Source organism: Pelmatolapia mariae, linkage group LG17 (assembly GCF_036321145.2).
Source record: "Pelmatolapia mariae isolate MD_Pm_ZW linkage group LG17, Pm_UMD_F_2, whole genome shotgun sequence".
NCBI lineage: Eukaryota > Metazoa > Chordata > Actinopteri > Cichliformes > Cichlidae > Pelmatolapia > Pelmatolapia mariae.
This window is the reverse complement of record NC_086242.1, coordinates 6,400,934-6,427,446: the sequence shown is the minus strand read 5'-3', so window position 1 is coordinate 6,427,446 and position 26,513 is coordinate 6,400,934. Positions and strand designations below refer to the sequence as shown.

The following is a 26,513-nucleotide window of genomic DNA, read 5'->3' as shown; positions in this document are numbered from 1 at the left end:
CGAAGGGAAAGGGGGGGAAAAACAAAAGACACCACTCTGAAATATCAGCAAAAACGAGCCTGCGTTCAGATGATTATTAAGGGCTGCCTCACTCCCTCCCCTCCTGCCCCCTCCGCGGACCTAAAAAGCACTATTTGCTCGCGTGAACTTTTGTCAGCCTCGTGAAAAAGACTATTTTAATTCGGCCGTCAACTTTTACTGGTGCTGAAAATAGCACAAATTACTGCCGCGAAATTATTTACAGCAGTAAAAGAATATTAAAGAATTAAAACCCGGACAAAAATGCTATAAAACAACCACTAAGGTCACTGTAAAGTCACATATTTTGCATGGCACACAGGTTTTATGCCCCACCTTGAATTATTACACACATACCATGCCTTTTTTTTCCCCACTTGCACCACCCCTGCTTTTGTAATTAACAATTACTCTGGTAAGTAGCTTTGCTGTAAAGTGTTATTCATAAAAGTGTGTGCTTTTAAAACAAACTGCAAGTGTGAAGCTAAAGAAAAATAGCCACAAAACAAGCAAAATGTGCTGCGTCACCATCCGTCCGGGCTAACGGCGCTCTATTAACAGCACATTAACTTAAATGTAATTCTCATGTTAGCTTAAACCTTTACCTCCACAGCTAGGCTACTTCATTTTCTTCATCTGCTAGCTTTTAAAACACACTCCCCGAAAGAGGGACTTCACACACCTGTTCCCTCCCTGCAGTTAATGAGCTTCATTCAGTTTTGTCCTCTCTGCAAGTTAATGAAGACCTCCTTATTCACTCGACGCCACAGGTGACTCGCAGACAAGCCCGGACTTGTTGAGGTAGCCAGTTTGCCTCACAGACACTTTATTGATTAATCAGCTGTGGTGATGAGTCAAACCAGAGCTGCTGGAGCACATGCCCGACATTTTGAAAAGTTGCTAAAAATAAATAAATAAATAAATAAAACCCCAAGTGTCAAAAGCGAGGGGACGTGGGAGATATTTTAATAGCTAATAATTTGATTTTTCATGCTGGGTCATACTAGTTTAATGTAAGGAAATGAAACTTTAATAGAGTCCGTGTACTAGGGGAAAAAACTGTTTTCCGAGAGAGTTTGTAGGGGAATTTTATGATTGGATTAAAAATAAATAGTGCGCATCTTTAGGTCTAAATCTTTTTTTTAATCTAAAAATATTTATAATAACATAGAAAGGTCATTAAATGTTATACTCCTTATGCTGACACAGAGCTCTGCACAGTCACTCTTTAATAATGTAAACACACACAAAAGTGGCTTCCTTGTAAGATTTAACCTTTTCCTCAGGTATGTTACTGAGAAATGAGATTCTCTGAAGGCAAGGATAAAAAATTAACTTTTAATATTCCTCTGGAATGTGTAAGAACACACTCCCTCACCATGAACTGCTCAATGTAAATTAATAAAGGGGGACCAAAAAGTCAATTATTAAGGGAGCTAATTAATTAAAATCCTCCCTTAAAAATCTTTGTAATAATATTAATAGGAAGAAAAACATTAAAAACAGCAGGTGGAAATATGTCAATTTGATTATTTTGTGGGAAAAAACTTAACACTAGTAACAGAAGTTGAACAGAAGAATGTTTGTCCCTCAGTTCGTGATCAAACCACTGCTTGTGTCTTAGTTGTTTTTTCTAAGCTCTGTGCACATTAGCACTGCAGCATCACACTGTGAACTAGCAGAGTGTGCAATGAGTGCAAGTAAACCTGTATTTACAAGTGTACAGAACACCTATATTCACGAGCATGGAGCCATACTATAGGATTACCGTAGGAGTGTGTGTGTGTGTGAGAGAGAGATGTTACAGCTCAGCTGCCTATGGCCTGAGTATGTAGGCTATAGCTTACTGGGATTAGAAGGTGACACGAGTTCATATTATTAAGACAAACACACACATATTTAAAGCTGCAATAGTTCATGAATAAAGGCTGTGTGTAAACTTTTATTAACTAAAGCCAATTTAAAAAAAAAATAGGATAATGTTTTTACTTACAGTTGTGATGTTTGTAACTAATAAATATATATATTATAGAGATGATAATATTTTATTAACACACATAGGCGATAGTAATTGCTTAATATATTATTATAAGCAAAGAAACATCAAATTCTTATGTAGGGCTCAGGCTCATATTTGTTCTCACACACACACATACAACCCTGTTATTTAAATTTCTTAGATGTTAATAAACATATTCTTTGTAATATAATATATTAGTAATTGTGGTCAGCACAGAAGTGTGAAGTTATTGTGTAATCTAAGTATTCTGTATTTTATTATTTCACCATGTCCTTTCTTTGTAGAAAAGCATTTTTCATAAGGCACTTTTGAACTTTTTTTTTCTTTGTAATCACCTTTAGAAATGTTTTCACAGTTCCTTAAATTTTGTAAATGAACATGCTGAAAATATAAAATACCTTCAACAGGAAATATATTTAATTATTAATTATCTTTTTTGTCTGTTTTCCCTCAGAAGTGGACCTGAAACTATAAAATCCCCATGTTTCCTTTGCCTGGGAAGAAAAAAAATGCTCCAATAATAATAAAGTGAGACACGGCTTCAGGTAAAACAAATATTAGGAGATGTTAATGTCACTGGTGGATTTGCTGCAGATGTCGTATTTGGCACTTATCATCCAAAACTTTACACCCAAATTGACTTTTGCACTCAGTACTCATCAATGTTTCATTTGACTGAATTTGAACACTCACTCGCATCAATTATGTGAAAAGTAGTGACGAGAGAAAAGCACCGAGTCCCGCCATTAACCTTCTTTTACGAGACTTTTTCATAAAATCGAACCGGCAACGTGTCCGAGGAGGACGGGCGAGGAGACGAGATGTGGAAAACAGTGTTGAATCTAGTGGAGCTGGCCAGGGTTCTCTATTTGGCACTTCTAATTTGCAATCAGACCCTCTCTTTGAGCCCACGTCTCCAGACAGTGTGGATGGCAGCTGAGACAAAGCTAGCATTCTCCACCGCCCAAGGCCCCTCTTAGTTTTATTTCAGGCCACTGCTCTCAGACACAGACCATTCTGCATGGAGTACCCAAAGACAGCAGCCACAGAGAGGGAAGAGGAGGAAGGAGCAAGTTCGGAGGAGGTGTGGAAAAAAAGTGGGAGGAGGCTTTGTCAAGGACCAAACTGCTGTCTGTCTCTGTCTCTCTCTCCCTCCCTCCCCCACCTACCCTCCTCTCACTGCTCCTTCCTCTCCTTGGATGGTACCCCTGGCCTGGCCCCCACCCCCGCCTTCAAACGTACTGCAGTGCAGTGCCACGCCCCACCTAGTACCACAAAAAACACTTGAGACATGATCGATCACACCACTCAAACTGGGGCACGCCAATCATGACCTCCTTCCCCTTCACCATCTTTAGTTTTTTTAGCTCATGGGAGCAAAAAAGCTCTTTTGAGATTAGCACGCCGAGTGTAGGAAGTTTGATAAACTCCTCAATGGCCCACTTCGGCACGCGCACCAAATGGATAATACACGGCACATCATCTCATGGTGCAGTTGTAAAAGTGAAATTGAGTCACTCTGGTGGCAGACTTTAGTGCCACAGCAACCCAACTCTTTGAATACTTTAACTGTTTGAGTGCGACAGATTTTAATTTGGCAGGGAAGCTGGTGTCCGATTGGCACTTGGCAGAAGTTCAGAGATTGGAGTCAGAATCAAGGGTCAAAAAGCCTCCGCTGCCTTTGTGCTTGGTATTCACAAAGTATAAAGTTTTGTGTATGCAGTAAAGCTTGGATGAGCATACTTGTTTTTACAGTAACGCCCTGTTTAAGGAGATAATGAACAGGAGTTAGGGATTTTCTGGGGCTTACAGGGATAACCGTGACGCTGATAATTCAACCTAATATATATAAATATGTAATCTAACTCCTTTAGAAAAAAAGCGTGAGTACGCATGCCTGCGCTGTTATCCACACGCCCACGTTATCGCCTTGCTATCAGCAGTCCTGTGGTCGTACGGTTCGTTGTGGCTTAGTTGCCACAGGTAACAGGTCAATGATTACCAAGAGGGCCGAGGGTGTCCTCAAGCTCAGGTCATAGTCAGTTCCCCGAGAGAGAGCAGGACAGCAGTGCGCTGCAGCTGCCGTGTGTAACTCTAGGCCTGAGTGTATCTTATTGAAAAGCGGCACTGTGTTCACATTGGGCATGTGGCCTGTGTCAGGGGGCAGGGGCCACACTCCAGTAGCCGGTGCTACTTTATGAGGAGAGGATGGGATCTTTTTATTTGGCTTTCAAGCGGTCGCTTCTAAAACCAGGAGGCACTAAAACTTTCACATGATGTCGCTTTAAATACACAGCTGTACCTTCCCTCCTCATCAATAACGTCTCCAAAAGTGGAGAAAAGAACTGCCTCAGTCCTCTTTTTCGGTTTGAGCTGATTCCCACAGATTGTGTCACTTATTAGCTGCTTTTCCTGCACTGGACCAAGGAGCACAATCCCTCTCAGTCTCACTCGAACACATAACAATGCCAGGAATGGCTGCATTTGTGCAGTACGACCATTAGGCAACATCCAACTGCCTAATTCATTCAATTTCTCCCTCTGCCGTGCCAGCACAATTGGCCTGAAAGGGCACAGGTGGGGGGCAGAGGAGGCTGGTAGGCTTGCTGCTAAAGTCGCTCGCACAGTTCTAACTGTTCTAGGGGGCTTGGATGGGTTAAAGCACGGGAGCTGGTTGAGAAAATCGTGTCCTTGAGGCGATCCCAGCCGGCCTCGGCGGTCACCCTGACCCTTCTCTCTCTCTCAGCTTGACCCGGACTATATCTTTAGCAGTGAACGGTACAAATTACTGGATCGCACGGCTCTGCTTTCTCCCCTCTTGAATCCCTTTCTCTTTCTCACTTTTCTTTTTCTCCGGATGACCACAAACAGCCATTGTCGCTGCAGACCACGAGAACAATTGGGTTCTTATGCTGTGGCTGGTCAGGGGATGGGAGGGTAAACTTCGGCAATGACTGCACTAAGTAAATTATAGCTCCAATGGCCTGTGTGGTTTGGAGAGGCTGCACTTTGTGAGAGGTCCTGCAAGTAAAACCACCGGTTCAGCACAATCGCTGCACTCTGCAGCGCAAAACTGACGATAGCATGGCAGACTTTTTTGCATTTTTTTTGTTTCGCTGGTTTTTCTCGATCTACCAGAGCGGTTCATAGTCGTGTAAGCACTTTGAGCTAACAGCGAGAGCTGTTAGGAAGCAGTTTGAGTTTTTGTTTGGAGTCTCTCTGTAAACTACATCTTGTGAAATGAATAATTGCGTGACTGCGGGGCAATGCAAGATTGCCACAGTCCGGCTCCTTCTCTCTCCCCCCCACCCCCCCTCACCCTTCCCTTTCTCTCAGATGGAGGCTCCGCCTGTCGACTGTCCTCCCGCGCCTCCATCGCTCCACCCTCCCACCCTATCCCCTTTCTACATGACATCATCCGCACATCTGTCGTCCCAACAGGGTGCTAGTGACACAGACAGGCCACAAAATTAGTAGAGTTCCTCCCTCTGCCTTTGTCACCATCTCTTTCTTCCCCTCTGGTTTTCTGTTTCTTGCTGTTGCTTTTTGCTTTCTCTCAGCGCTCCTCGGTATTCCTTTCTTTCCTCTCTTTATACTTTCTAACCCCCACAACCATCACCATGCCCCCACCCCTTTCTGCATTATGTCCTGTAAATAATATAGCTGCATGCTGCATTACATTCTGCCTGTTTCCTACAATATGGCACGTACATTTGAGCAGGCAGGAAACAGCCATTAAACTAAATGATCCGTGAGCTTGACCCCAGCCTTGACCCATGTGATTGTGAGCAAACTCAATCAGCAAGGTCAGCACTAACACGATGTGACTCTTACAAAAGACTTTTTTTTTCATGACTTTCTCTGATTTGAGCTAATAGGGCCTGCTAAAACCGGTTAAGAGGTTGCGGTTGTATCAATTTGTGCGTTGTTTTTTTTTGTGTGTGTTTGTGTGTGCGCCCAAGAGAGAGTGCAAGAGGAAGAGAAAGAGAGCGGGAGCGATTTCTAGTGTGTTTCAACAGTCAGACCCAACCCATTAAGGGCCAAGTATTTTCAAGGGAATAGAAACTTACAGAAGTATAACACATGTTTGATTCCCAGAGCCCCAGTGCAATAATTCTTCACACATGAATTACTCACAGATCAAATCAAGTTGTACTGGATCACACAGCTGCGCTGGAATTACAGGTCTGCTGATGTGCTAGTGAGCGTTCACATCACCATTCATGCTGTTAATACCATCATTAACCAAGTTTCCTTTAAAAAAAAATTACACTTCTCATATAGTTCCTCCTATATAGGTGTATACGTGGTAACACTTTAAGTAAAGGTCATCAGTACAGGTGTTCATCATTAACTACCTGATTATTAACATCCATATTAGTTGGCTCTTAATAAAGAACTCTGAATTATGGATTTTTACTTTTTTTTGGGCCAGAGCTTTTACATAGACTATATATAAAAGATGGACCTACCCACTATGACATCACCCAGTGGTTACTGAGGTCCTGTTGTGAAGCCTCAAGCTGAGAGTTTGCTCTGCCATCACATCTTCTTTCAAAATACCATTTTAGTGTTTTGAAACAACATGTGACGAGTGAAGGGAGAATCTGGCTGAGAAACACACAGTAGACACAGTAGACCCGCCCTAACGCGCACCCTGCTTTATCCTCCTTTGGACTATAATGAGACCATAATATACAACTTTTTTTTAAAAAAATGGATGTATTCAGTAAGGTTTAAAAGTAATGATTAAAACCACAAACTTATCAGAAAAGTGATTTGTAGAGGTTGTAGAACAAGGAAGCTGAGGGCTGTTTTTGCAATTCTACACAATCAGAACTCCTGCTGACATTTAGAAAGAATGCACATGTAAAGCACCTCTGAAGACCTGGAAGCTGTTCATCTATGAACTGCCGTCTACGGACGTTGACAGTTTTCTTTTAAGCTATTTTAGTGCTCTGCTTCTTTAAGAAATCAGCTTGGTCACTAATTACATTTCAAAGTCATATTTTTTAATAGAGCTGCATGGTGATGCCTTGTTTTTTTATTTTTAGCTAGAGTGTGAGAAGTGAAAGTAGTGCCATAAAGACCTGGGATTGTATGGCCGAACTCTTAGTTTCCATGTCCAACAACAGCTAGCAATCAATCCCACAGCCCACACTAGACAAGCTATTGGCATTTTGCTAGCTCTGCTCAGTCAAGGTTACACACACTCTGATCGTTAACTGAAAAAATCTAATCAGCCAGTCACTTGGCAGCAACTCACTGCATTTAGGTATGTAGACGTGGTCAAGATGGAATGCTGAAAAACTGAGCATCAGAATGGGAAAGAAAGGTATTTTAAATGGCTTTGAATATAGCATGGTTGGTGGTGTGTTGGTGGTAGATGGGCTGGTGTGGATGGGTTACTGTCCCACACAACCACCTCCAGGGTTTAGAGAGAGTGGTCCGAAAAAAGAGATAATATCGTCTGGGACAAAATAGCTGGTTGATGGAAGAGGTTAGAGGAGAATGACCAGACTGCTTCAAGCTGATAAGAAGGTAACGGTCACTCAGATAACCACCTGTTACTACCAAGGTGTGCAGAAGAGCATTTCTGAGCACACAACATATCAAACCTTAAAGCAGATGGGCTACACCCATATGGAAAAGAAATAGTAAAAACTTATAAAAGACTTGCATAAGATGTCATATAGTGAATCATATAAGGCTTATATGATTTACTCATGAAAGTGTCCACTTTCTCATTACTTTCATATATTGTTTTAGTAAGTATCCAAAACATACAAGTTTCATTTATATAATCTTTCAAGGGATCTTATATCTGTTTTCACTCTTGTATGCTTTTCATACAAATTTCACACAAGACAGATACAAACTTTATAAGATTTATATATATCTTTTCCATATGGGCAGCAGCAGAGGACCACAGCGGATGCCACTCCTGTGCTAACAACATGAAACTGAGACCACAGTTTGCCTGAGCTCACCAATAATGGACAAACTTTGCGTGGTGAGTCTCGATTTTTGCTGCAGGATTCAGACGGTAGTGTCAGAATTTGACATTAACAACATGAAAGCACGGATCCATCCTGCCTTGTAGCAGCATTTCAAGCTCATGCTGATGATGTTTTAATGGTGTGGGAAATAATTTAGTAGTAGTACTGAAATGAACAATAACTACTGAATGAACATATTCTGAATTAAAAACAATCTGGACTCATTTGGATAATGTTAACACATGCAGTTTTGTGTTTTGTTACACAAAATACCCCACCCACCAAGGGAAAATTTCGACACTTGTAGCACACCCACCCTTTTAAGTGGAAAATGAACAAAGCATATTAGAATATTCCAGCTATACAACAACTTTCTAATCCATTATAAAAAAAAAGAAGAAGCAGTAATTAGCTGGTTATTGAGGAAAACTCTTACTTGATGCCCTGCTAGCAGTGTATTGATCATGCAGAATTAATCTTAAAAAGTGCTCTATAATCACACAAAAAAATCGTGAAAATAATAAGCTATTAATATGCCTCCTCCCAGGCGACTCGTGACTGGTGAATCTTGTCGAAATACAGACAGCGAGGAAAATTAAATGACATGCTATTAGTTGAAAGTCACCTGGTGGATGTGAGACTGTAGTTTTGGGGTCCTCATTTGAGTCTGATCGCCATCAAAAGACAGCCACACAGAAGGCAGCAGATGGGATTTGAACCTCGGATTACACAGAGAGGGAAGACGAACCCCGATGACCACCACGTATGACCTCCGCCTTTTTTTCTTTTATTTTTTTTTGTCCTTGCTTTATTTTTCTGTGGATGTTCATGCATTAGCACTTTTGAAAAAAAATCATACTAATAAGCATAATTGTTTAGGAGATACAAAGTTGCAAAATGCCACTGTGTGGAACTGCAGGGTAGCTGGAGTTTGCATTCAGAGAGCACTTTGTGTGAATTCAGTTTGTTTGTGTAGCTGCTGTAGACACCAGCAGATCCGATAGAAACCAAATCCCACTGTCAATTTCTAATAACAGGCTCGTGTTTCTATCAGAGAAACAAGTAAACCAAAGTTTTGGTGAAGGTGGCTCCGCACACCCACCCACACCCACACACACACACACACACACACACACACCCACACACACACACCCACACACTGCTCTTTTAATTTCCGATATATTTTACTAAATTCCAGGTCTTTGCTCCTTTAGCTGATGGTTAAATAGAGTGCACAAATATTTAAATTTTGTCAAAAAGTGTTTGCTTTTGTGTGCTTGGCAGGGGGGGGGAGAGAACTTTGTGAGAAGTGGAATATATGTTCACTAAAGGCGCACAAATAAACACGACCGTTAAATTTTGAAATTCTGATGGCAGGAACCAAGATGGTGGAACGACTGAGGGGTGGTGGGGATGATGGGGGTGGATGTACGGCGTTGAAACAAGGGAGTAAAGAGCCCCCTTGAGGATGTCAGACACACACAACATTAGTGCCACTGAACCACACCAGGCTCGCTGAATAATCACCGGACACGTGAAACAATATTGGCAGAATCAGAAAGAGGAATTTTGTCAGTTGTGCGTTGCTTAATGTTCATTAGAATCTAAACAGTGGGGGGGCCCACAGTACTGCAGCGAAATAAGGAAACAGTGGTTAAAGTAAAGTTTGTTCTATATCAAAAAGTAGGGGATCTGCTTTTTTAACGGCGTGAAAAACTAGAGTGCTGGTGGGAAGAGGACAAGTTTGACCCAAGCCAGAGAGGTTTGACCTGAAGTGAGAGCTTCTCTGGTCCTTTGTCTCCCTCTGCAGCTCTAGCTGAGTAAGGACAGATAGAAGAAGCCATTTGAAAACAGAAAAAGGGGAAAAGTCTTGGGGAAAACAAAACAAAACAAGTAGAATAAATACTTAGGGATAAAAACGCTGCATGATTGGTACATTGCTAAAAGTACATAAAGCTTCCACTTCAGTCATTAGCGAGCAGATTGTTGCAAAAAATCTTGGTGGAATAAGCCGGTTTGACAGCAGTGTTGCAGCGATTCCAAGCAATTCATATTTTTGAAATAAAAATAAGATTTTAAAAAAAGAACCTGTTAGTCTCTTGTTTCTTGGAATTATAAACTCATAAGGATAAAATTTTCCCCTTTTTAGCTTCTCATGGTGGTGAATTGAAAACCCTTCCCGCCGTCTATCCTTTCCCCCCACATCTGCAACATGTTTACAGCTTGAAATGTGCATTTGTGCACCCAAAAAACCCATAAATCTTCTTCACATAAAAGAGATCATTTCTGAAGGCGTTTATGTCCCTCATGGCACCGTTAAAAAATACAGCCCTGCCATAATCTGCTCTGGAAAAAGGTTCAAGATGCTTCGAAGGCAATGACTGCGTGAAAAAGTAGAAATGTCGCCCGTCAACGTGGAAACAATTTCCCCTCCTGTCAGCTGTCGGGTTTTGGGGGATACTCAGGACGGTGTAAATTAGATTTGATTACAAAGTAGTTTCTTGTAGCTGTGTCATAAATACTCTCTTGCTTCTTCACCCCCAGGCCTGGCTGTGCCTTTTTTATCTCTGAAATCCCTTCGCAGTGCAGGGGGTCATATTCATTTCATCAACCGCAACTCAGATCTTTTGTGCATTCCAGCATGCGTCTTACCCCATTACACATATAAGCACCATGTGTTTGTCTCGCAGTATTAGGGCCTAAACAATGCCTCTGACATTGCGGTTAAGCTTTAAAGTCACTCGAGTTGCACGTAGCAGTGAGTTAAAATGGCCCATATGTACTTGTCTGAGCTAAACAAATTGAACCCATCAGTTTGTCTTAGCAGATCAGAGACACATGCCATATGCTGAACCGAGCTCTTTGATGCCTGTCTTTTCCTATAAGCTCAAATGTCACATTTTACATATAAGGCTGGCATAAATCTATATTTTTTCCTACTATTAACAAATCCCCAAACCAGCAGTGTGTCTGTGGCAATCAGCTCCACCATGTATAGTTTCATTCTGCACCTGCTGACTCGTTTCAGCATCAAAATTGTGTACAGGAATGACGATCTAATCATCTAACTGGACATAAATGTTTTCATCGGTTTTCTCGAGAACCATTCATCTGATCTACTTCAAATTTTGTCGGTGTACTGCCCGAGTAAGCAAGGGGTGTTCTCATCTTTCGGGCTTTTCCCATTTATCCAGGCAATCAGTGTTCAAAGTAAATGGTAAAGGGTTTGGCTCCAGTGTAGCACTTTCCTACGCAAAGTGTTTATTACAAACTGTCTCATTCGCACACACGTTCACGCAAGCACTTTCTAATGTGTCCAACGCCTTGCTATCTAACATTCATTCACACTCTGGTGGAGCATTGAGAGCAAGTCGGTATTTTACCCAACCTACCTTCCCACCCCCGCACTGTCACGATGTTGGCATCATCAAAAAATGTACAATGTCAGAGTAATAATACTAATCATGGGATTGATTTGTGGCCTCATGATGATGTGTCACACAGTCTAAAAATGTCCCGTAGCTGTATTTTTATAGTTCCTGGAAAGCTACGAAGCTTAAATATAAACTTGGATTCATGGTAGGTACAAGAATGAACACATAGTTTAGGTACACCTTGATTTTTCTAAGAAGAAAGAAGTGTTAGTAGGGTTAGGCCTCCAGGTAGACCTCCACTGGGGATCTGCTCCTCCTCACTATTATCCGGTGGGAGTGGGTCCCTGGCTTCAGCACAGCAGTACATTTATTAAAAGAAAGTCACAGAGGATTTTATGTATACAACACAAAGCAAAGATGTTTTTTAATAGAAGCTGAGCTATTTTATGCTTCTCTTATTGTCACTTTGAACAGTCATTGTCACAAAAAATCCCCAAAATACCACTTTAAAAAATAACAGCAATCAATGCCCAATATCCAGAGCCAGAGTACAATAGATGCACAATTTATCAGTCCTTCCCAAGTAATACACTGTCTATATGAGCAACAACACCAACAAACAGCTTATTGGATGTAAAATAACACAGAGGGTTCATTATACTGGGCTGAAGATCTTTGTGACAGCAATAGTTCCCCTCAGAAACGGAAAAGACGGTGGAGACGTACTTTGGATGATTGCTAAGCCATCCAAAACTTCTAGAAATAAATCAATACACCACTTTCCTCCCTGCTGGGCTAAACCATCACACTATCACTGTCTGTGACTTATAAAAAAAGATGTGAGGAAAAGCTTGCAACCTAACTATCTTCATGAAGTAGAAAATGTAGACTGTCTTTACCCACCAATAGTTTACATTTCATTAGAAAAAGTACCTTCTTCTATAGAGTTTACTTTTAAGTTAGAGTGAGAAATTTAGCACACAAGGAGCAGAATGAAATGCTGTGAAAGGCAAAGTTAAGGCAGGGACACATTTCAACCTCTGAAGGAATGGATGTCACGTGTCTGGTGGAGGTGATATATAAATAGAGAGCTTGCAGTGATGTTTTAATGCTGGTGATGAAGCTCAGAAAGACATTAAGGATAAGATTGGCTACACTGAGTCAACTCAGACTGGCATGGTGACTGTGAAGCAGTTTCACATGAATTTGGTGCTCTGAGTGTGATCCTGTGTGTGTGTGTGTGTATTTGCTATTGTTCAGAAAAATGTAAGATAATTTGTCAAATGTTTAATATTATATTTTACAATATTGTTTCATTGACATCTAGGATTTGGGGTTTAAGGAAAAGAAAGGCCCAAAATCCCTCAGAGCCCTGCAGACACTATGAATAATGTGGACTTTTCGGGCCTGCTTCCAGCTCGAGCCCTCCGCTGCTCCCTCCCCGCCTGACTTCCAGATCTGCCGCTCATCATAAATAACATGAACAATTCCACAAAATCAGTTCCCGTCAAACTCTTGACACAATCGCACCAAAATTCCGTCTGATTTCGAGTCGCTGACATCACAAACTTGAGCTTCAGCAGTGGATGAGGAATTCCTGCGTGGCCCCGTGCTTCCCGTGTCTCCCCGTTCACCTCGCCTTCTGCTCAGAAATATGAAAAGAAACAGATATCGCTGCGCGAGCGCCAGGACACTGAGTGCATGCTGTGTAAGTGCTATCTTGGCTTTGGAAATTGTGGTTTTAGGGGGATTATTTAGACAGAAAGAGAGAGGGCGAGGGAGCATGAGACAGGGAAAAAGTGTTGAACACATACACAGAAAGGTCCAGTTTACAGGAAAGGCTGCATGTAGCTACATTATATCTGCCTGCAGCTAAAGTTACACACACACACAGTCTGAGTGGGCACAACCATCAGGCCCATCTGACACGAGCCAAGGAATGAAAGGTATTTTATTTGAATCACTGCTATCTTTCGCCGGTTGCCACAGGGAATTTAAATTAAGCGGTTCATTTCCACAAAAATACCCTCAATTATTCCACTTAGTTTTGTTCACATGATTGATACCCCGTTCGGTAACAAATTTCTATCAATATTATCTCCTTGTGGTCATTTCATCAGTTCAAGTAAATCTTTGAAAGGCACCATTTCGGCCTGCAAAATGTCAGCAAGCCAGGAAAATATGCACTTTATCCTCTTCCCTCCTCTTCGTCCAGTCTGTGAGACAGACCTATAAAGCCTAACCCGAGTGCTGGTAAAGATCTTTTAAAGGGAGACGCAGCTCCTTTTGTTTTCACAGCACTTTGAAGTACAAGTGTTTGCCCTTGTTTCCACTCCTGCATGCATTCACCACACAGAAAATTGTCCTGATTAATCAGTATCTTTATTTTCTGCTTGCCCACATTGAAAACTAATCTATAAACCTCTTTTGTTAAACAGTTACAGCAGTTCTCTGTAACTCTGCAGATGCTACACTAACTCCTGCGCATTCCGGCACCGGTTATGTAGCTGAGTGACATTGTTCCTTCATGTCACCACATGAGGGCGTGTTGTCGGAGGGTACAGCCACAACACATGAGCTGGAAGCTTGAAGAGTCGGAGACACTGCAAATCTGAAGCATTTCAGCAAACACCAGCCAGCTGAGAGAAACTGGAACTCCAAGAGTTAAGCAGTGGTCTTTGGGAGTGCAAGTAATGGTTATTAAAGCCATTTGTTTGGTGATACCCACAGACAGTCGCTAAAAAGCCATTCCAAAAAAAAAAAATCCAAAAAAAAAAAAGAATAAAAAAAAAAAATATATATATATCTATATACACTGCCAAAAACCCAGAAGATTATTATTTTTAAAACACTGAAACCAATTTTGGGTAATTCAAATATGCAGTTATTCACTGGCATTGTTGTTTTTCAGAGTTAAGAATATTACTGGTTGAGTTTTGGATGTGCTGGACTTAACTGTAACCCTGCAGTGGTCACGGGTCCGAGCACAACGGGGGGATGAGGACAAAAGGAATAACGAGAAACACATTTAACGATCGACTGCCACAAAAAAAAAAAAAACAACTTTAAAAAAAATATATTTAAAAAAAACGCGAGAAAGAGAGCGGGGTGGGAGAGGCGTGGACGTGGGTAGGAGGTGTGTAGGGGGTGGGACACAGAAGGATGCAGGGTGTGCAGCCTCATCCCGGGGGCTGGTGCACCGGGGAAAAAGGCCACCGTCTCTCTCCCCTCCAAATACTATAACAGTCTCACTTTTGGAGACGCATCCGGACATCCGGAACCCCATCTGCCTCCCCCCCTCCCTACCCTCTCTCTCGCCGTTAACACCTAGCCCGCTTTGAGTCCAGGTGGCAGAGCGCACATCGGCCGAGGGATGCAGAGTCTCATCTCCAACAACACACGGATAGCGGAGCTGGGAACAGCCGCCGACAGCCACGGCTCCGTTAGCTAAAGAAGGCGAACAGCTCTGCATTTGCGTGGACTCTAAAAGAAAAAGGATACATTTGTTCTCAATTCTTCTTCTCCCTTTTTTCTTAAAGCCAAGCGAGCAAATCAAGCTGTGTTCAATGCGCAACCATGCTCATCATCTCATCTCGCAGTGCGCTGCTGTCCGTCTACTACCCACAGATCTTCCTCATCCTCACCAGCGGTAGCTACCTGTAGGTTTCTTCTGAATGAACACGTGTAATTTCTCCAGCAGGTAGTAGTGCCTTGTGCGCAAATTAGCCAATTACGCACAGGGAAATTGGACTAACAGAGAGCGAAGTTTTGTTTTGTTTTTAGTGCAGGTGTTTATTACAGCTGATTTTTTTTTATTATGATGATTATTATTTTTTAGCTCAGCATTTGACTTTGCAAAATGAAGAAATCCGACTCGTGCTTGCATCTCGTTCTGGTGTGGCAGAGATTTTATTTTAGAAATTGGGGGAAAATGAAATTTGGACTATCCAGTCACTCAATATACTGGAAACATGGGAAGGAAATGCGTGATTTGTGTCGTACAATTAATTTCATTTTATCCCATCATAGACTGCCACGGAACAAGAACTGTGGATTTTTCCTTCAACATATGGCCACGTGTGTCATTTTCCGTCTCATATTGAGTCATAAAGATTGAATGAATTCGCTTGAGTGTATGCATGTAGCCAATATTTAATCGGCAAGATTTGTGCACGTCCTAGTGTGTGCGCAGCTGATGAGATAACCTGCCCTCGTGGATTTACACATTACACCAGAACCACTTTGTCATAGAAGCACCTCGTCAGACAAGGGCCATAATTGGAAAGCAGCATATGGAAAAGCCTCATTTTTGGATTACTCCACGCTTTGCCCACAGGCCCAGGCCTATGTAATGAGCTCTTTTCTTACAGCATTAAAAGACCCAGACCCTCACAGAGAGAATGATTGCTGCACCATACATGCCTCTCATTCATATTAAGGGCAGGTTCTGAAGCCTTAAAGTAGCTGTGCTGGTTCATGTTTTATATAATATAGAGAAAGAGAGGTGGACAGAAATGTCTGAATTTGAAAACCAGTTTTTCTAATTAAATATTCCACTTTCTTATGTCTATATGAGAGTCCATTAAATCAAACATGATAAGACTTATGTTTTTATTTAGTTATCTTGACAAATGTACCCATTTCTCCTCTTGACAATAACATCTTGATACCCAAGCAAGGTTTAAGTTGGGGGCAGAATTCAAATCTTTCTGATTTCACTTAGATTTCAGTTCCATAATTTCTATTGTTCTCTCTCACTAAGCCCCATTATTCTCTGCCTAGGGCGTTGTCTTCTGTGGTAGCTCTGGGTGCCAACATCATCTGCAACAAGATACCTGGACTGGCCCCACGTCAGAGAGCCCTCTGTCAGAGTCGCCCCGATGCCATCATCGTCATTGGTGAAGGTGCCCAGCTGGGCATCAACGAGTGTCAGTACCAGTTCCGCTACGGCCGGTGGAACTGCTCAGCCCTGGGAGAGAGGACCGTGTTTGGACAAGAGCTGAGAGTAGGTCAGTCTGGTTGAAAGTCAGCTTCTACAAGAAGTATTAACAGTTTTTCTCTGTATAGACACATAGACTGTATGTGAAAGATGGAGGCAGCCACTGCATGGTTACCTCAAGATTGTTGATACGTTTTTGTTTTGCTTGCACCATGTTGGTTTTTTTTTTGAGCCAGAGGTGACTACATAAAGACAAGCAAGTCAATAAATAAGTTATCAGCTAATGGTAGCATACTTGGTTAGCAAGCTACAGCCACAAAATATACTGCTATACGAACCTGCAAAATCTGTGCTAACTAACATATGCTAGAATTTAAATTTCTAACACTGAAGCAAAAAATATTTCATGAGATAGACATCACAGCTGGCCAAAATAGTTTGTCAGTTAATCCCAAGATAATCAGAATCAGAATCCTTTAATAATGCCTAAGGAAATTATGTATACACCATTAGTGCAAACATACCAAGAATCTCAGCTCAGTAATTTAGCAGAGGTGTGTCAATGCTCATTTCAATCAAAGAGGCAGTGTCCCAAATCTTAAGTCTTAAAAAGATCCAAACAGGTGAGTTAGGAAATATTCTGCCTTCCTACAGTTGTTATGAGGAGGAAAATTGGCTTTGGAAAATTGGCTTTAGAAACTTAATCCGTGTTTCGTATCATGCTCTAAACATTGTTAATTTCATCTTTAATGCTGGTTATTTCAAAACCGAGTCAGTATGGACTGATGTATGCGTTCTAGATACCTTGGCACTCGAATGTCAAAACTTGGGAGTGACATCACTCCAAAGTTAGCGCATTCCAGAAAAAGACAGGAAAAACAGCATTTGTTTTGGTTCTTAGCAAGGTAGAGCCATGCAGGTATTACTAGCAATACTACATAATACATATTTTTTTTGTTACAAAACACATTCATGGATAGAGCCTGAGTGTTCTGAAAATGCTTATTTAGTGAGTCAAAAATACAGAACAGTGGTAGTACAAATGAAAAGTTTACCGTTTTTCTCAGGGTATGTTGGTCTACTCCGACTTTTCTGAATGGGAAATCCAAGTTGAGGGGGTTTTCCACAAAAAATTTCCAAATCATAATTGCCGACTTATTCAGGAATGCACCATGAGTACCTTTTGGAGTCTGCCCCTAGTGGCCATTAGAGGAACAGCAATGTTTTACACTTCCAGTTCTACCATGGAGGTTGCTGCTTGTAGATCGTAGACAGTGTTGGGAAGGTTACTTTTAAAATGTATTCCATTACAGAATACCGAATACATGCCCCAAAATGTATTCTGTAACGTATTCCGTTACGTTACTCAATGAGGGTAACGCATTCTGAATACTTTGGATTACTTAATATATTATCATGCTGTTTACAACTACGTGAATGTACTATTGCTGTGATTTATTACTGTTACTGAAGGTCCGCGGCTCCGAACCGTAGTAAAGGGACCTCTGGCTAATACGTCGGGTTCATGTCGGGCTCGTAGCTGAAAACTAGCTTTACTTTGTTGTCTGGGTCAACTTTGCCAGAGACAGAGAGAGGCGTTGAAAGGCTGCTCCAACGGAACTTATTGTTTCGGAGGAAAACACGAACACAGTGTACAGTTGAGTCTTAATAGCTTACTTACAAATGGGCTCGTCAGGCACTCTTCTTGGCTGCTGTGGTTATTATTATATTTACATGCTTCCAGCTCCCGTTTTTGCTCCGTGACAGCTCAGACTTTTCCTTTCTCTCCCTCCCTCGCTCACAGACACATAACGTGTATGGTAGTCCATTCTCGCTGCAGCACGGACTACACTGCCCATGAGGCTACATTCTTTAGGGCCATGCCTGTAGCATTCTGCCTTTTAGCTTAGCACAACAACAACAACAACAACAACAACAAAGCGCTCTCTCACCCAGGAAACACGCAGAGAGAGAGCGCGTCACCCTGTAACCATGGCAACCGTAACGCTGCCGCCTGGTTTGTCAAACAAACCCAAACAGTCCTGACCCGCGACAATATGAAACAGGAAAGTACCGCCGTGTAATCCATTTATTTCAACAAAGTAACTGTATTCTGAATACCACCTTTTTAAACGGTAACTGTAACGGAATACAGTTACTCATATTTTGTATTCTAAATACGTAATGGCGGTACATGTATTCCGTTACTCCCCAACACTGATCGTAGAATATGTGAAAAGTAGGCTGAGATTGAACAGCTTCAAGGACGAGACAGGGGTGTATGAGATACTGACATAGCATCAAGTACAGATTGACAATATTTAATATAATATGACCTATTGAGAGTAAAAAGGTGACAGAAGAAAGTTTATTGGCTAACATTTTACAACAGTCTGATTAAATTAAATAAGGTCCAACAGGTGGAAATGATAGATGTGATAACAGGTGGACTGTTCAAACCAAGCCCAGCCGAGATTTCCCATCACTGAAAGTTGAACATCAGCGCGCAGACGAAGCCATTCTTCTTGCCACGAGAATCTCTTCTCATTCTTCTAGTGTTGCCTTTGAACGTCCTGTCACTATTGTCAGCGCTGTGAGGAAAAAGTTGGAGCACTGATGAAGGCATTTCTGTTTGGAGCTCCACACGAGAGAACAATGAATGAACAAACTCCAACTCTAACGGCTTTGCTAGTATTCCCAAAGGGGATTTAAGCGACTCTGCTTGCCATGCATCGTGGTTGATGGGGCAAAGACTTTCTCTGTGAAGGCTCGCTTTAGGTCCATCTCTGAAAGCGATGCATAAACACAGAAACAAACACACCTCCCCGCTTTTAGTCCACATTCTTCCCAGTTTTATTCCTCACAGAAGCGTGTTTGCTCCTAATGTGAACCTCTCATGTAAATCACATTGTAGTCGGAGCTGTTTTGTTGCGGTCTCGCTGTGGGTTTGGATGCACGTTTAATCTAGCAGCTCTGGGAGCAATCACTTTCTTCAACATGGGAGACGGGCAGACGAGACGTCTGGATCGCTTTATTTCTTTTGTCAGAGGAAATGTCTCTTTTCTTTTGTGGTGTGTGAACAAGACTCAGAGAGACGCTCTAGACCTTACTTTGATCCTCGCGCCCTTTCCATGAGGAACAATTAAAAGACTTTATTTTAATTAGAAGTAAACTAGTTAGCAGGTTGCAACAAATGTGTGAGCTTCCTAGATTTTTTGGGGGAGGGGGGGGTTGTAAAATCATTTCTTGTAAAATCACACACATCTGTCACCTGATTCTTACCCATTTTCTTTAGTCTTAAAGACAGAAATGTGAGCTCGGGTCTTAGCCCTCTCTCATGTGGCCAATGTGCCATCCACCACTTTATTTGATTGACCTGCTGAGCCTGTGAACTCATTAAATGTTGAGAAAGACCAACGAAATTCATGCAAAACCACTAATTGAAGTCAGCTCCAGCAGCTGGATGGCAACAATGGAACCCTGCATGCACTGCTGTACAATCAAAACAAATCACAGTGCGAAGAGATGGCTGTTTGGCTATTGAATGCGCCTGATGCCTGGAGAAAGACTCAACCATACAATATATCCGAATGGGTCGCAGATTCAGCCTGATGAGAGACGACTAAAGAGTTTGTTTTGAGTTATGGAGCGAGCGAACCGCAGGCCTGATGGTTTGCGAGAGCGAGTTTGTCAGGTTGGAGGCGCGCCATTAGAATCGCCTCCACCAGAGACGCCATGGATTAATACTCTGGGGCTGCTCAGAAGAACGGAGGCCCGGCATTATCCTGATTGGAGAGCGGGGATATCCTGTTACCGGCTTCTGTGCCAATAAATCCATCCCCTTTCTGCCCCCCTCCCCCACCCCATAAATATCAACGTGTTTATTCTGAAGTTCAATTGGTGACACACAAAAAGCTTGGAAATGGGCACATCTCAGTCGAGCCTGGCCACAGATTATTTCAACATGCAACACACAGCAGTATCATTTGCTGGAATGATGCGGACTGCCTAAGACAGAGACAGAATGACACTTGAGCTGCGTGAGAAATCCCATTGATGAAAAACATTAAGCAAAGTAACTGCGAGTGCTGATCTTTAAAGAAAAAAAAAGCTCCTCCAGTCAGCCAGTAGATGTCACTTGTGTTTTCTTCACCATGGTGATCACTGCTTCAACAGTTACCGACTAACTGTGCAGATCAGCGATGGAGCATGAAACAAGGCTTACGGAGAAAAGATGGAGTTATGAAACTGTGCCTTTACTCTTAGGCTCATTATTTTGCCTCTTACAGTAAATTTACGGAAGACATTAACAAATACTGTTATACACCACTGCTCTCTTTCATATTTCATCATGTCGTTAAAGCAGTGGATATTTTTTCTCTCTAAAGCCAAAGAGCAGCAACCCAGCTTTGCACTTCAATACATTTTGAGGGCTTTTGCCTTTTCCGGAAAGCTGGAAATGAGGGACTAGAGAACTTGTCGTGAAATGCAACAAATGTTTGGCTGCTGGGGTAACCCCATAAAATTGAAAGGCCTTTTGTCTGCCCACACTGAAGTGTTTTCTTTTATTTTTGCCTTGCGTGTTATTTGACGTCAAGTCAAATCAAATCATTAAAAAAAGAAGAAGGACATTACAAAGCATGCATGGTGACCAAGCTTTACTTGGACGGACCTTCGGACAGACTTCACAGCTAAAAGAGAATAAAATAATAATAAAAAGGAAAAGTTAAAACAAGACAAGTAAATGCAAATGCCAAATATTCAGCCTAGTTTAAAAGCCAAAAACATAAAATGTGTTTTCAAATGATTTCTTTCTTTTGTTTTTCAAAAAAGAACGCTAGTTTTGGATGGTCCTGATTTAACTCTTCGCCCCTTGAAAGTCTAATAGGAGGAATCCTTGAAGCTTTAAGGCATCCCGAGAAAATAGATCTTCAGCAGTTTGGTGACCTCATGGTAATTCTACCATAGGTCTGCATAACCTCTAATTGAGCAGAGGGCTAATTAGCTAAAAGGAGTGACTTGGTAGTGTCAAGGAATCAGTGCATCAGAAGTGACTTTCAATGGGTCAAGACAAAAGCCTTTAAGCTTACAAACATGGGCCACAGTCCAGAAGTGCTGAATGCTATATTGTCTTTAAGCCCAACTTTTTCCTGATAGTAACACTTTTTGCTAAGAGCATTTGAAAAGATGTCAGAAAGACAGATGATGATGTCTTTCTGACATCTTGTCAGGTTGCTGCCTTGATAAAAATGAATATAGTATTGTAGGGCTTCATTCCTCTTGCAGAGTGTCTGTTAAATCTTTCAATGCTCAGTTCAATTCAGTTTTTCAAGTGGAAATGTTAAAAATCCATTCAGTTGTGTCCTCATGAGCCGAAAAGTATGTTCCAGTACATTAAGATCAGGTGACTGATTTGCCCATTCTCTTTGCCTGGAGAAACTCTTGGGTTGCTTTTGCAGTATACCATAACAATGCCTCCACCATGTTTGATAGATAGTGTGGTACGCTTCGATCATGAGCTGTTCCTTTCCTTCTGCATACTTTTCTCCTCCCATCATTCTGGTACAAATTCATCTTGGTTTCATTTGTCCAATGATTTCTTTCCCAGAACTCTGCAGGTTTCTTTTGATGTTTTCTGGGAAAGTCTAATCTGGTCTTCCTAACCAATCTGCACCTTAGTGTAAACGCTCTGATCCTTAGATTTTTGCATCTCTTGACTGTAGACTTTGACAACAGCAACAGATCCACCTGTTCTTGACTTTGTTGTGAAGTTGTGAAGAGGTTTTTCTTGACCATGTAAACATATATTTCAGTTTTCTTCTGTGTTGGTTTTGGTGTTGCTGAACTGGCCAGTGCATTTATTCTTTTTAAGAGTGAACCAGGTTGTTGATTTGGCCACTCCTAAAGTTTCTGCTGTCTCTCTGATAGGTCTGGTTTTTCAGACTAATGATGGCCTCCTTCACGTCCATCAGCATCTCTATGAACCTAATATTGGAATAACAACGGATTCGGTATATTAACATGATTCTATTTCTTCAGGCAGCAGGGAAGCAGCATTCACTTATGCCATCACGGCCGCTGGAGTTGCACACGCAGTAACCGCAGCGTGTAGCCAAGGCAATCTGAGCCAGTGTGGTTGTGACCAGGACAAGCAGGGCTACCATGACCAGGAGGAGGGCTGGAAATGGGGAGGCTGCTCGGCTGATGTCAAATACGGCGTGGAGTTTTCGCGGCGTTTCATGGACGCCCGCGAGATCAAGAAAAACGCCCGGAGGCTGATGAACCTGCACAACAATGAGGCAGGGCGAAAGGTAACACATGATCACAAAACTCTATCTGACCAGTTGTAAACTAGACAATAAAGTAAATAATAATTAAACGATGTGTGACATAAAACGTGAGGGTTGGTAAGGACGACTCCCAAATGGAGCTGTGCCACAGGCCTACAGCCCATTCACTGAATTACTAAGCATTAAGTCAGAGTTGAGGATATTATCCCCCGCCTTCTTTTTCAGCGGCAGCACCAAAGACCACACTTCTGCGCCACCACAAATACTGAACCGACCGGAGGGACTTCCAAAAATGCGATAACCACAAGGGGAAAGACAGAGTTTCTCTTAAGACCAGAGCTGTAGACAAACAAGTTACAACATGATGTAATTATGAGCTTTAAGTCATCTCACATTGAAAATGCATCGAAAACAAAATACAGCTCGGTCACCAAGGCAAACAGTCACCTGTCAATTTTGTCATCTGAAAATATTTGTATGGCAATATAATATAAATCTGGCTCAAACCACAATGTAACTCTATACATGCATGGTTGCACAACGGCTCTGGTCAGTTTTCTCGGGCTGACACGCCATTCTGTGGTCTCAGCAAAGGTAAAGTTAATTAGAGACTACAGTTCGGGGGTATGAGTTATTTTCCCCAGGTTTTGACATAAAGTTGGCCTATATGTTGCTGTGCTGAAAGTTGAAGTGCCCACAGAAAACCCAGCTCACCAGAACAGACAGACTTGAAGGCTGAGCGAATGCTATTAGGCATTTTAAGCAATGGACCTGCAAATTTAAAATGACCATTTGCAACACACAGAAGTGTGTACACCCCCGCGCAACGTCAATTAAATGTCAAATTATTCAAAATGATGAACTTGTACTAGCTGCTTACTTTTAAGTTGAATGGTCAAGTGTTTGTTCTTATGTGAAATTAAAAACAGGCTGATTCTATTCAAAATACAGGAAACCAGAGCAGCAACTTTTAATAACAGATTCAATCCGCTTTGGCATGAAGAATATCGGTGTCACACAGATTTCTGAAGAGATGCTGTGCCGTTCTTCAGAGACATTTCTTTCAGCTGTTGGTGTTCTGCTGGATTCCTATCAGGCAATATACTTGGCCTGGTCATAGTTTTGAGTTTTCCTTCCTTTAGAAACTTTTGTGTGCTTTGGATGATTATCATGCTGGAATATTTGTCTTCTGCCAGTCATTTTGTCAGCCGGTATTTTGGGATTTCCACGGGTAGCCATGGCCCAATCTATAAATGTCATCTCTTCAACCTCCTTTGCATTCATTCAGCCCCGTATCACCTTCGAGCTTCACTGCTGGTGTGGGGGTCCCGGACGAGTTTGCGCCAAACACATTGGAACCTATCTAAGGCAAATAAATGTATCTGGCTTCATCTGACCAAAAAATGCTCTCCTAAAACCAATTGTTGTGTGGAAGAGCAAGCAGGACCTTATTTGGAAGTCATCCTTAGAGCTTGCACCGTCCCTTCGCACTGTCTCAGATGTCAGACAAACTCTGACTTTCACTGATAAGATAAGCAGAGGCTCAAAAATTACCTCTCAGATTTTAACTAGTCTACAGACTATGGTCTGTGGTGACATTTCAGGAGGTCAGTGGCACTATGTCTGGCTCTGTTACTCTTGATTAGTGCTGCAGCTGTGTTTTGACTGCTTTTGAGTCGGTTACTGATCTTTCTCCATGTTTTTCCAACCCATTTTTCAATTCCTTTGGCAATTCTACTCTATAAGAAGCCATAAAGCAGCCAAGCAGACAGACAGCCCATAGCTTCAACATTAAGAGGGCTGTGGGGGAGCTACACTGCTAAAAAAAAAAGAATTAAGGGAATACTTCATTATCATAGTATAACACAAAAATCAGTTAAACTTTCAGTTAGGAAGCATGAACCACTTTGAATGAATTTATCTGCTTTGATTAAAATCAAAGTGATAACATGTGGAGACGATCCTCGAAAAGGGAATAGTTTTGCAGGTGAGGCCCACAGACCATTGCTGTCTCCTTTTCCTCATCCCTGTATATGATGTTGCAGGCAGCGTGACGTTTGCCACGCCAGTTCCATACTCTTCTGCATCTGTCACATGTGCTCAGTGTGACAGTGTTTGCTCAGAAAAACATGCATAAATAGCTTCCATGTTCATGTTGTAGGGCTCTGGCAGTGAACTTCCTGCACCTCTTCATACAGAGGAGCAGATACCAGACCTGCTAGTGCGTTGATGTTCTTACACAACCGTGTCCAGCTCTCCTCGCATAACGGTCTATCTCCCGGTATCTCCTCCACATTGTTGAGAGTGTGCTGGGAAATACAGCAACCCTTCTTGGATGGATCAACCCTGAATGGGTTGGGATTTACGTAACAACCCCAAACACCACCGAGGACACTAGCAGTAGCCAAAATTGAAGAAAATTCAGTCAGGTGGGATGAGGAGAGCGGAATGGTCTGTGGCCAGCACCTACAAAACCATTCCCTTTGTGGCGACTGTCTTGTTGGCTCTCCAGTGCACCTGTTGTCACTTTCATTGGCACTAAAGCAGATTAAATCAGAATGGTTTTTGCTTCCTAAATGGCCAAGTTTATATCCATGAAGTTTAACTGACTTTGATGACCAAATGTTCCCTTAACTTATTTTGAGTGGGGTATGTTCCGGCAGTTAGGCCAACTGGAAGTCACGAATTTACCCAGTTTGTTCTCATGATAATGAGATTTCTTGTGTGTAAGCAATCTCAGGTGTAATTAATTTTTATTGCATTGAGTTTCTATTGTAAGACCTGTGTTTTCAAAATACTCTTTCTTAAGTTCTTTGCCAAGTTTTATTGTTAATCACAGGAATAGCATTCTGCTTAACATAAAAATACAAGGTAAGGTGAGGACAAGAGGTACAAGTGTGTTTTATTGACCATGAATTATTACTGGGTTTAGTCAGCTATAACTATAATACTGTATAATACTATAGTTAGTCTATCCTGTATCTATTTATCCTACTGATTAACCACCATGATTAATGTGTACCAACCTAATATCTACTCTCTATGCGCTCAGATCCTGGAGGAGAGAATGAAGCTAGAGTGCAAGTGTCATGGTGTATCTGGTTCCTGTACTACTAAGACCTGTTGGATCACCCTGCCAAATTTCAGAGAGATCGGTAACCTGCTGAAGGAACGCTACAGCGATGCAGTTCAAGTAGAGCCAGTTCGAGCCACGCGGCTTCGCCAACCCTCTTTCCTGCGTCTCAAACAGGCTCGAGGCTACCAAAAGCCCACAGACACAGACCTGGTGTACCTGGAGCGCTCTCCCAACTATTGCGAAGAGGACAGGGCCACAGGAAGCACAGGGACAAGAGGAAGACTGTGCAACGGCACCTCGAGCCTCGCAGACGGCTGTAACGTGATGTGTTGTGGTCGGGGTCACAACACACACCACTACACGCGAGTCTGGCAGTGCAACTGCAAGTTCCACTGGTGCTGTTTCGTCAAGTGCAACACATGCAGTGAGAAATCAGAGGTTTTTACTTGCAAGTGAGGAAACAATGAGGCAGGGTACCGAGAAAGGAAGGGAAAAGGGACAAGGGTACGAAGGGAAGGGAATATGAGAAGCTGGAATTTGAAGTGAAGAATTTTGGAGGTATTTATTACATTTTGCACATTCTGACATCCCATCTGGAATGGAAAACAAAGTGGAATTTGTTTGGGAGCAACAGACATAAATATTTAAGACACGTAACTGCTTGCATGCTAGAGTAAAAGTGACATGAGACAAATATGTTGCAAGTGAAAGGATTTTTAAGATAATATCAGTGACGTATCCTACAGATGTTCCACAGAAGAAGAGAAAGGCGACTGTTGGATCTTGGAAAACGTCTG

At 42.0% G+C, this 26,513-nt stretch overlaps 1 protein-coding gene across 1 annotated transcript; it reads left to right on the top strand.

Moving 5' to 3' along the window:
• Nucleotides 1–14,900: 14,900 nt before the first annotated feature.
• wnt7ba (wingless-type MMTV integration site family, member 7Ba) lies at nucleotides 14,901–26,322 on the top strand. The gene is made up of 4 exons (XM_063500678.1): nucleotides 14,901–15,070; nucleotides 16,194–16,420; nucleotides 22,390–22,661; nucleotides 25,693–26,322. Exons 1-4 carry the CDS (start codon nucleotides 14,988–14,990, stop codon nucleotides 26,170–26,172), a joined length of 1,062 nt encoding a protein of 353 aa, XP_063356748.1. The 5' UTR covers nucleotides 14,901–14,987; the 3' UTR covers nucleotides 26,173–26,322.
• Nucleotides 26,323–26,513: the final 191 nt, after the last annotated feature.